Source organism: Biomphalaria glabrata, chromosome 16 (genome assembly GCF_947242115.1).
Source record: "Biomphalaria glabrata chromosome 16, xgBioGlab47.1, whole genome shotgun sequence".
In the NCBI taxonomy this organism is placed as follows: domain Eukaryota; kingdom Metazoa; phylum Mollusca; class Gastropoda; family Planorbidae; genus Biomphalaria; species Biomphalaria glabrata.
The window spans coordinates 5,024,323-5,036,450 of record NC_074726.1 but is presented as its reverse complement, the minus strand read 5'-3'; the positions used below and the strand labels follow the sequence as shown (position 1 = coordinate 5,036,450).

Sequence of the window (12,128 nt, the reverse complement as noted above, 5' to 3'; positions counted from 1 at the left end):
TTCTATAAGGCCTTGTTTTCCACATTTGAAGCAAGTGGCACTGCGAAAGAAGCATCTCTCTCTTGCATGAGTCGACTTGCCACAGGAGAAACACATTGTTCTAGAAACACATATCTAGAGACCTATAGTCCTACAGACACATAGCTCTAGTGACACATAGTTCTAAATACACGTAGTTCTGACAATGCTTTTATTGCTGTTATAAATTCATTAATTGTTTCATTATCTTCTTGGATTTTGTTGTAGAATTTAAATCTTTCAGTACTCTTCAATGGAGGAGGGCTGTAATAGTTGTTTAGCAACTTGTAAAGCTCTTCATTGGACGCAACTCAGGGGTGGCCAAGGAACTTAATGTAGCATCAGGCTGGGCCCCTATTGACTATTAAGACTATTAAAATTGCGGCCTTTTTCTCCCTTTAACGAAACTCGACCCTGGCAGCGCCAGAGAATGAATACTCGTTCGTCTTTAACATGATAATACCACAGTAACAAGCCATTCTTCGATCAGTTCTCTTTTCTCAAAGAGATGAGGTCCATCCTTTTTTACTGTCCATAGCTATTTTGGTCACCATCTCTCTAAATATAGTGCGGTCAAAGGCTATGTCTTCACAGTTAGTAAACATCAATGTCTACCTCTCTGAGGTCCAGTTTGTTTACATCCACATATCGAACTAAATAGTCGGATGTTTTAGATCCCATGTAACAAAAAAATCCACTTTCTATGCTTCCCAGAGTAATTCACTGTGATGAAAGGTAGGCTATTATTTATAGATATAAGAAGTGAAGAATAGTTTTAATAGTAATCATCTTCATAGTCCAATTATATAAAGGAATCGTAATTAACAAAATAATAATGACTGTCCAGTTTCTAAGCTGCCTGCTCTCTGAGGTCATTATCCGTTTATATCATAAAATTCTTTCAGTCGCAGAACTGTTCAGACTTGTGACGCCTTCTGATAAAAGGTTTTGACATCAAGTTTAAAGTTTAATTGTCTATAAATTATCAATTTGACCGTACATCTAACTTAATTAAAACACTGAGTTACTATCTATTTAGAAGCTAACATGTTTGAAAAACAACATTTTAACTTAAGCCACATTTCTTTTTAAAGAAATTTACAACAATGAAACAAGAACATAAAACATAAATGTTATTTAACATTGTTTAGACAAAATTTGGAATATGCGTCTCCTGTTTGAGACCCCTTAACACAAGAAAACATTTAAAAACTAGAACAGAGGCAAAGAATAGCCTTGAGGCTTGTAAGAAATGAATATTCACATGTGAGTAGGACTATACCATTTTAAAAATCTCTGAACTTAGAAACTCTCCAGAACAAAAGACAACATAGTTAAGTACTAACTAAATATATTGAACACAGAACCATAATTTAGAAATACAAAAACACAACCTATCAAAATACTCAGAAATACACAAAGATAAAGGCACCATTTCTATTTCCATATGCTAAGATAAATTCGTACAAGTTTTCCTTTTTCCTCAGTGCCATTAGAAAATTAAATGGTTTGCCTGAATCAGCTAAAAAAACTGTCATTAAAATACACCACTAGATTCACACATGGATACGTGTACGACAGAACTATATTCTTTTTTTGAAGTAACGTCTGTAATTTATAAGATAAGTCATCTGACTATATAATTGATTCATTACTATATTTCCTTTATATTAATAAATAAAAACTTGATAAAGATTTTTTTTCCAAAAAAAAAAAATAAAAAAAAATAATTTTGTAAGCGTGGATGCTTAACAATTCAGTTGGCTTACCTCAACACAGAGTCCTGACCACACTAACGGACAGGTGACAAAACAGGACAAACCAGGCGCACAATAAACGTGTGTCCTTGTGTCTATTTACTTATAGTACTTAAACATCTATCATCTCAGGTTGAAAACAATGCGTGTCTATAAATAGGCACAAAACAAAAAGCTCCATTACACTAAAGGGACATTTCCTCTATTAAAGATAGAAACTACATGTCACTGTGAGTTGAAAATGAGTAGGCTGTAGTGAAGGGAAGGCCGGGGACATATGAAAACGTTAATCTAAGCAAACAGATGCATGCTATTACAGACAACAAGATGAATCTAGTTAGCCAGGAATGCCATCAGTGGAGCTATTTCTGGACCACTTCTTGTCCTTTGACGATAAATAGAACAAACAAAAGGGGGTTTTGGGGGACAATTAATGCTGAATGTAAAATTGTTGCTATTCATGCCTCTTTAATAAGTTAAACTTGTAAAATAGTTTACTTCTGATTTTTAAATAATAATTAAGACTCGCTAAAGCTCTAATAAAAAGCTCTCCCCCCCCCCTCCTCTCGGTTCAACTTTCCAGCGCCTTGATCATACCTCCTGGCAGTGTGAAAATGGAATAAATTAATGTTTGTAAAATGATATGTCTAGGTAGAAGACGAGTACCAGACTAACTAACGAATGTGTTTCCCAGCCAAACGTAAACTGAACTAACTTCTTGCTAAGAATGTCAACCACTCTCCCACACTTGATTTCAACCATCTTTGCACTATGACATTCGACATCATGACATGAGATAATGGCGTAATGTTTAATGTAAAAACAAATTTCGGACACTCGTTAAAGAGGGGGGGGGATTTTCAAATCTGGACCTCCTCTCCCCCCATCCTATCTACGCCACTGAAGAGGTGCAGAAATGAGAAAGGGTAAGGTTTTATTTAATTAGCTAATTAAAAATTTCTCTATGATGGATTGAAATGAGGTTGCTGTAATTGAAATCTACCGACAAGACTGTATTTACTGTAGTATCCAATAGATACATCAAACAACTTAAAGCTAGTTTTCCCGTATCTATGAAATAAACAAAAATGTGTTATGATTTCAAAACTCTGCGTATAAATAATCAGGGCTCGCAAAGACCTTCCTTCAGGAAACAGTACCAGGAAAAAGAAGAAGAGGCAGACAGGGAAAGCGATAGAATGACAACATAAAAGAATGGACGGGCCTTCTATTTAAAGAAATTGTATCTTAGGCAAAAGACTTGAGGTACCTGATATTGGAGGAGGTATCAGGTAAGGAATTTAATTTGATTATGGATTGTCGGACATTCTTCTAAAAGTTTTATATAATGACTTAAATCTAAACCGATTTAGAAGTATATATATATATATATATATATATATATATATATATATATATATATATATATATATATATATATATATATATATATATTAGGAAGAGAAACTGGCTCAAATGAAGTAATGCAATTTGTCGCTATCAGACTTTGTTAGTAAATGAACTCCTAAGATAAGGAACTCGAAAAGAGGAAAGTGAAAACAAGGCTATCTCACGTCCTTTTGTGTTCTTAGGTAAATCTAGTCATACATGATAATCAATGACTTAAATTCTGCCAAGTCATTCGTTTTCCTGGCTGACTCAGGCAACCCACTGATTGTTCTAATAGCATAAGTGAAGAAGGAGCATTTGTACAACATTGTCCTAGTATATGGAACAAGGAATGTGCCTTTATCTTTGTGTATATTTTATTAGGTTTCTGTATTTGAAGATTTTGGTTCAGTGTCTTAGTCATAATTGCTACTTTACTTTTAAAACATCTATCTTGAAGGGTTTCTAAATATAATATGTCTTCGCGCCCCCTTCGAAGACCTTAAGTCCGTGGGCCCCTATGGGAAGAGGCTGTGGAAGTCACCCATGACCGAACTCTTTAAAGACAGCTTGAGCCATTTCACACCGAACTGAGCGAGGGAGGGGATACGACTGAGATTCTTTTAGCAAAACAAATAACGTGACTTTTTCCCATTTCCCATTCTCGGATCAAGTTTCAACTTTGCACAATTATTCATTTTTCCTCCCCCCCTCCCCCAAAAAAAAAAATAAATGAATCAATGACGCTATATTTGCATATCACTACTCCAGGCAAATTACTAAATAGGTTTTATAATATAGCCGCCATATTTCTTCTTGTTGCTTCCTCTTCAACTGATTTAATTTAAAATTTGATTTTAAAAATCAAAGTGTAAACAAAGGGCAGATTACTGTGATCTACCATTTAGTTTGAGAATGCTAAAAAAAAAGATCTAACAAAAAAACAGTTCAATTCACTAGTTTTCAACTAATGTTTCGAGAGAGCGCAATCATTAAAGCTACACATGAATCCTGACAGTGTTATTTTATGGTTTTCAAATTTGCTCCATTTTGTCCACACTTCTACAATCAATGAGAAAATAGACACACATATCCCTATATTATCTTATCTTATCTTATATAATACAGACGTTACTTCAAAAAAAGAAGATGATTACGTCCTACGCGTCATGCATTCAGTCTAACCAATGATTTAAATTCTGCCAAATAATATATATAAAATTTTTATTGCTGAATTAGAGTTTAGACTTTAAAAAAAAAATGTAGTTACTGATATCAACGTTCAAATTCGGGATTCTTGTGGTACAGAATAGATATATTTGAGCATGCCAAATTATTACGATATCACCCGGATGTACCGAAGTACTAAAAATTATCTTTTTGTGAATGAAATCTTTATTTTTAATATTTGGTAAGACATTTTAAAAGGCCGACAACTAAATAACTTTGCCTACAAAAATCACAGCAAAATTACTTGCCTGTCAAATGCGCCAGTGTTAGTCAGGCGCAATAAAATAGTAACTAATTTCAATGTCCAAATCTTAATATTCCACTAGGTAGCGAGTACTCTGTTTGGTCACTGCACACTATATGTGATATGAATATCTGTTTGTTCTATAAGGGAGATAACTAGACGCAGTAACATTTCGTTCCCTAGGCTCGATGTGCCTAGTTGAAAGTTGCCAAGCAAGTTTTATGGATACGGTTTATATAGACGTATTATTATTAATGTACGTTGTTCATGTAGGGATAACCTAGTTTTAATTACGCAATTATATAAAAATACTAGAGTTTAAAAAATAATTAATTAATTCCTCTTCTATATATTACAAATCTATAAATATCAATGTGCCAGAGACCTAATACTGTACAACAATGATTGCAACACTCATTTAAATTACCTATATCAGCAAAGGCTTAGCTAGGGTGGGAAGAGGCAGGGGGGAGATTTTAAAATCCCCCCTGGCCCCAACTTGAGGGTCCCCCAAATTAAGTGTTTTTGTTTTTAATTAAATATTACGCAAAATGCAGAGGCCCACAAAGAAGTCAAGCCCCTGGGCCCCCAAATGATGGCAAATTCCTAGCTACGAGACTGAATAACAATATATGCAGGGGAGGACTGGGTGTCAAAGCCGGCCGGGGCATTTCTATACAATGCGACCTATAAATTGTATGCCATATGATGGGCATCAGATCATTCTTGTCCTCAAAAGCTTTTACATATGCAGGTAATAGACATTCGAATTCAAAGCATTCAAAGATGGCTTGGTCCTATCGTTTGACACAACTCGTTGTGAAAATCATCTATATGCTATAATAAAATAAAAAAAAGGAATAAAATTACAAAGAAAAACTAGAGGATCGACGTCAAACAAATGGGCCTGCCTTTGTCTCGATTTCTGCTACGGATAGCTACTACTTGGGAAGAGTGAAGACATTTTATTACGCCAACCTTTAAGGGACAGATGTTAAAAAAAAATAAAATAGATACGCACGATCTATTGCAATTTTTAGTTATTTATTAAATTATTAATTAAAAATAAGTATAAACAACTTTATATGTAAAAAAAAAATCTGTTTCGGAGAATCGAACTGGATTCGAACTCTGTACCTTTGATACTAAAGGCCAATGTTCTATGCCAGTGCCACACGACAATCAAGGTCAACTAAATCCGAGGTTATTTATACGTACTTCAAATTAAATTTTCTTTCTGAATTTTTTATTCAGTATTTTGTAAATGTTGCTTTATAATGTTGAACTTTATATGAATTAAAACATTTGATATGTTTACAACATTATTAGTCAAAAGAAAGAACACGTTGCATACCGATTCTACACTTAACACTAGAAATTCTAAATGAAGTAATACTTTATAAATAAAAATACGCACTATACATTTTATCGGTTATCTATCTTTGAAAGAATGACCTTTCGGTTTTGTTTTTACGTGGTAAAATGACATAGAGAACTATATTGGTGTTTTAATAAGAAAATTTTGCATTTATTTTAATAATAAATCTTTGTTTTGTTTTTTTACTGTGAATAGTCCGAATGGCAAAATATTACAAAAACGTTTTTAATTTAATCATTACAAAAATTCTATAAGAAAAAAAAAATATTTTTTCTATTTATTGTAATAAAATTTAGATTTCAAAAACGCTGTATATTTCTATTGCAAACCAGTATTACTTCAAATATTTTGTTTATATAAATAGAAAAGGAGACTTGTTTTGTTGTCGTTAACCTTGGCTTTAATATTTTGCTGTTAACCTCAGTTCGGTTAGCAGTTAGTACATTACTTTGGGATTTTTTGGTTGCATACGAGTCCACCCAACTCTAAAGCCGGGGTCGGCAACCTGCGGCTCGCGAGCCACATGCGGCTTTTTAGTTCCATACGCAAATATTATTTATTTTAGCGAAACATTTTTCAAAATAGTTCTGAATCTTTTAACGAAGAATAGGCACCGATTCTATCTCTCATCCTTATACCACCCCCACCCCCCATTACACGCGTCGTCAGTCGTCGGAAGCTCTGGGATGACGCCGTGGTCGGATGTTTCTATGTAGGTTTTAATTCGCTTTCGACGAAAGACGAAACGCCATTTTCACTACGTGCTTTGGTCGTGACGTATTGTTTTTTGTTTCAAGTAAATGAGTTAGAAGCCAATGATCTTCTCAATGTTAGAAGCAATCAACAAGTAATGCTATTCTGGCAAGCTTTGCGGTACCAATAGAAATTGTAAAAAAAAGGCAAAACATTTTCAGATGGTGAGTATGTCAAAGACTGCTTCCTAAGTGCATCTGAAGAACTGTTTCGTGATTTAAAAAAAAAAACAAAAAAAAAAACAGAAACCTTGAAAAAAAAAATCAAAGATATGCCACTATCCGCTAAAACAGTACAAGATCCTCTTATATAACTTAAGCTTTTTTTTTTACAAACCTTATATCAACTCACTCTGTCTGGTTCAAATTTCCCACGCTTAATTTCTCCCACTTCCCATTCTCGGATCAAGCTAAAACTTTCCACAATTATCCTCCCTCCCCGCTCCCAAAAAAAAAAAAGAAGAAAAAAACAAACGAATCAATTAACAAAAAAAAAAAAACACCTATTTTTTAAATTTACTATTGGTAGTTAATTAAATGTGTTTGATATCCAAAAGGTCTGTCTGGTAAAACGTTTGTATACCTTTTTTCTCCCACACCCTATCTCGGATCAAGCTGAAATGTGGCACTATTAACTCTCTTATCTGAAAAAAAAAAAGAATGAGTTAAAAAAAAAAAAAAAAATTAGACAATTGACTATTGCTAAAGGTAATTAATTATTTTGTTTGGTATCTCAAACAAAGAAAAGAAATTGTACTTGACTGATAAGGCGGCATAAGTTGAATTAGCCCCCTTGTGTGCTTTGTGAAAGAAAAGTTTGTAATTAACAATAGATGACTATGAAAACGTCTATTTTCATTAGCACTTCCGTGGCACAGTGGTTAGTCTGTTAGCTGAAGGAAACCTGAGGAAGCCACAGCCCTCGAGTTTGAATTCAGGTCTTTCACCTTTTTTTTTTACACATACATGTAAAAATCAATCATCCAGATACTCCGTTCTTTCACCCCCCACCCCCGACCTTTTTCCAACTGGTCCAGACAAGTGATAGCGTATTGAGAAAGCTAAAAGCATGAAATTGTGCTAAAAAAACGAATGGTAAAAATAGTTCTATCGCACAGATTTATAATTGTTAGTATAGACCTATTACAAATTGAGTACATGATTGATATAAAATAATTGATACAATTACGTTAATAAAAACTTTGTTTTGTGTATTTTAAAATGTTTTTTTTTTTTGGTTTAAAGTTTTTTTTATATTTGGTTTGTTTATTTATTAAATCAAAAGCTTGATTAATGTCCTTTCCAAAGTCCTTCAGTTCTACATGTTTATATCAGTTACACTCATTGCGTGTAAAGCTGCCAATGAAATGTTTGCACTTAAGGATCTTCGGCCTTATGCTTCAGTCGGTTTAAGGATTAAGTCAAGTCAAGTAAAATAAAGTTCTTTATATAGTGAATCTTATATTTATATCGCTAACTCAAAACGAACTTATTCGAAATAACAATTAAAAAAAATTTAAATTACTAAATCAATCCAGCCTCATTTGATTGCAAGGTAGTGAAGTATGCGCTCTAGACTGTCGTAAAATGTTCTCTGTGGTCTCATGTTCTAATCCTGCCAGCTGCAACCTCCTTCGTCCTGCGGGAGGTTTGGCTAGGAAGTAATTATGTTACAATCTAAATACAAGAAGCTTAATCTAATAGGTCCCGCTTGTCTAAATGTAAGATGTTTAATCTAATAGGTCACTCTTGTCTAAATACAAGACACTTAATCTAATAGGTCCCTCTTGTCTAAATACAAGACACTTAATCTAATAGGTCCCTCTTGTCTAAATACAAGACACTTAATCTAATAGGTCCCTCTTGTCTAAATACAAAACGTTTAATCTAATAGGTCCCTCTTGTCTAAATACAAGACACTTAATCTAATAGGTCCCTCTTGTCTAAATACAAGACACTTAATCTAATAGGTCCCTCTTGTCTAAATACAAGACACTTAATCTAATAGGTCCCTCTTGTCTAAATACAAGACACTTAATCTAATAGGTCCCTCTTGTCTAAATACAAGACACTTAATCTAATAGGTCCCTCTTGTCTAAATACAAGACACTTAATCTAATAGGTCCCTCTTGTCTAAATACAAAACGTTTAATCTAATAGGTCACTCTTGTCTAAATACAAGACACTTAATCTAATAGGTCCCTCTTGTCTAAATACAAGACACTTAATCTAATATGTCCCTCTTGTCTAAATACAAGACACTTAATCTAATAGGTCCCTCTTGTCTAAATACAAGACACTTAATCTAATAGGTCCCTCTTGTCTAAATACAAGACACTTAATCTAATAGGTCCCTCTTGTCTAAATACAAGACACTTAATCTAATAGGTCCCTCTTGTCTAAATACAAGACACTTAATCTAATAGGTCCCTCTTGTCTAAATACAAAACGTTTAATCTAATAGGTCACTCTTGTCTAAATACAAGACACTTAATCTAATAGGTCCCTCTTGTCTAAATACAAGACACTTAATCTAATAGGTCCCTCTTGTCTAAATACAAGACACTTAATCTAATAGGTCCCTCTTGTCTAAATACAAGACACTTAATCTAATAGGTCCCTCTTGTCTAAATACAAGACACTTAATCTAATAGGTCCCTCTTGTCTAAATACAAGACACTTAATCTAATAGGTCCCTCTTGTCTAAATACAAGACACTTAATCTAATAGGTCCCTCTTATCTAAATACAAGACACTTAATCTAATAGGTCCCTCTTGTCTAAATACAAGACACTTAATCTAATAGGTCCCTCTTGTCTAAATACAAGACACTTAATCTAATAGGTCCCTCTTGTCTAAATACAAGACGTTTATCCTAATACGTCTCGCTTAGCTACATACAAGACTCTAATCTTAATAGGTCTCACTTATCTTAATACAAGACGCTTATCATAATAGGTTTCGCTCATAAGCGCCCGCAGGGGTGGGTTCAATGTGGTGCACTTGCACCCCCTTCCTCTGGATTCTGAGCAGTCCAATTCTAGCCATTTTTTTTTGCACCATCAGATAAATTAAAATCTAAGTAGCAACTAAACAAGTAGTGCTTCCATTAGTGACTAAAGTACAGTTGCAGTAGACTAGCCTAGGCTTATCATGAATATTTTTTTTTTGTATTGGAGGAAAAGTCCTTGCCAGCTATCTTTCGATTTGACATATGTGAAAGTTTCTTTGAACAAGATTGAAGAGTGCAGTCATCTTGGTACATGTATTTACGTCTTGATGAGTTGCTATCATTGTTAGCGCACAATATAATAGTTTCAACACGTCCACCAGTTCACAATAGAAGAGATATAAGAAAGTTCTTCCCATGCCATCTGAGTCAAAATGTTGATTTGTATCGGCGGAGAATTGGCAGCAGCATGAATTAACTGCCTTTTCTTGGTATTTCGGTAATGAAAATGCAGATATCTTTGGCACTGAATATATGTGTTTGAGCGTTTGATTTGTTAATGGTGATTGTAATCAAGAAGAATTCATTGGTTTGGTCCTTGTTGTTGAGAGAGACGCACTGTCTGTGTCTAACGTCATTGTCAGCGAATACATTAAGTAGAGTCTAAACATGACCATAAACTAATTTGCCAAGGCTACGTTGGCTGCCCCGTAGCATTCAGAACGGCTTTATATTCTGTATCTTAATTCGTTAGTTTCTTCAGAACTGCCAGATAAGCGTTTATCGCCAGATTGTCCAGATTGTCCATTGCGTCAGTAGTAAAGTTATTGACAGTTTTGGCAGCATTTGCATTTTTTGTTTGACCGACCGTTGGGATGCAAGCGCCTCACGGGTAAACTTGCCAGCGTGTACAGTAAATAGTTTGTTCACATTTTATGTTTTTTTTTAAATAATGAATGAAGTATTTACAGTAAAATTAATATCGCATAGGTATGCTAGTATGGGGGAGGGATTAGTGTGGGCACCAGTTTTTTTCTTTAATATTCTCTTTAATAAAAAAGTTGCAGTTACAGCTTTAAGCCATAGGTAGCAACTAGCACCCCTTGCAAAAAAGCCTGCGGGGGCCCATGGTCTCGCTTATTTCAATACAAGACGCTTATGCTGATAGGTCTCTCTTATCTAAATACAACACTCTAATCCCAAATAGGTCTCGCTTATTTAAGTACAAGACTCAAATACTAATAGGTCTCTCTTATCTAAATACAAGACACTAATCCTAATAGGTCTCGCTTATTTAAATACAAGACTCTAATCCTAATAGGTCTCGGGTCCTTAGCGTGAACAAGGTACAACAGTAAAGACAAAGTGCATTAGAAAGGGGAAGAGGAAGGTGTATGTGATTAATGACGCAAGAACTACGTGCTGTGAAATTGTCGTCTGCTTTAACTGACACAAAAACATTGCACAACGAAGGCTGAGTCAAGGTGTTGAAGGTGACCTCGGGAAAGTTGGGTGTTGTCTCTTCAATTTACTTGTTAACAGGATAAATCACTAATTTAACAATTAAAATACTCTTGGAATTAGGTTTTACAGTCACATGACACAATCATGATGATACACACTGCGTGACATTAGCCTCCGTATAACATCTTCATGTCACACATCTCCATGTCACACATCTCCATGTGACACAATCATGATGACACACTGTGTGACATTAGCCTCCGTATGACATATCCATGTCAGACATCTCCATGTCACACATCTCCATGTCACACATCTCCATGTCACACATCTCCATGTCAAACATCATTATGCGACACATCCTCATGCCACACATCTCCATGTCACACATCTTCATGCCACATATCTCCATGTCACACATCTGCATGTCACACATCTCCATGTCAAACGTCATTATGCGACACATCTCCATGTCACACATCTCCATGACACACATCTCCACGTCACACATCTCCATGTCACACATCTTCATGTCACACATCTCCATGCCACACATCTCTATGCCACACATCTCCATGTCACACATCTCCATGCCACACATCTCTATGCCACACATCTCCATGTCATACATCGCCATGTCACACATCTTCATGTCATACATCTCCATGTCATACATCTCCATGTCACACATCTCCATGTCATACATCTCCATGTCATACATCGCCATGTCACACATCTCCATGTCATACATCTCCATGTCATACATCGCCATGTCACACATCTCCATGCCACACATCTCCATGCCACACATCTCCATGTCACACATCTCCATGTCACACATCTTCATGTCACACATCTCCATGTCATACATCTCCATGTCACACATCTCCATGTCACACATCTCCATGTCATACATCTCCATGTCACACATCTTCATGTCAGACAT

The 12,128-nt window shown here is 35.1% G+C and overlaps 2 protein-coding genes across 3 annotated transcripts in view; both read right to left on the bottom strand.

The window, feature by feature from the left end:
* The window catches only part of LOC106069866 (uncharacterized), a 13,812-nt gene extending 8,969 nt beyond the window's left edge, over positions 1–4,843 (bottom strand). The window contains exon 1 of one of the 2 annotated variants that reach the window (XM_013229627.2): positions 4,643–4,843. The gene's annotated coding sequence lies outside the window, so the exon portion shown is untranslated. Of the gene's footprint in view, positions 1–1,787; positions 1,941–4,642 lie in introns of those variants that run through there. The other variant, XM_013229626.2, reaches the window with a different exon arrangement.
* A 6,592-nt stretch (positions 4,844–11,435) lies between these two features.
* On the bottom strand, positions 11,436–12,128 carry LOC106069855 (BTB/POZ domain-containing protein KCTD9-like). The gene has a single exon (XM_013229615.2). It carries the CDS (start codon positions 12,126–12,128, stop codon positions 11,436–11,438), a length of 693 nt encoding a protein of 230 aa, XP_013085069.2.

Excerpts from the sequence above, each read along its gene's own strand:
- LOC106069855 (XM_013229615.2), bottom strand. The coding sequence starts at position 12,128 with ATGTCTGACATGAAGATGTGTGACATGGAGATGTATGACATGGAGATG.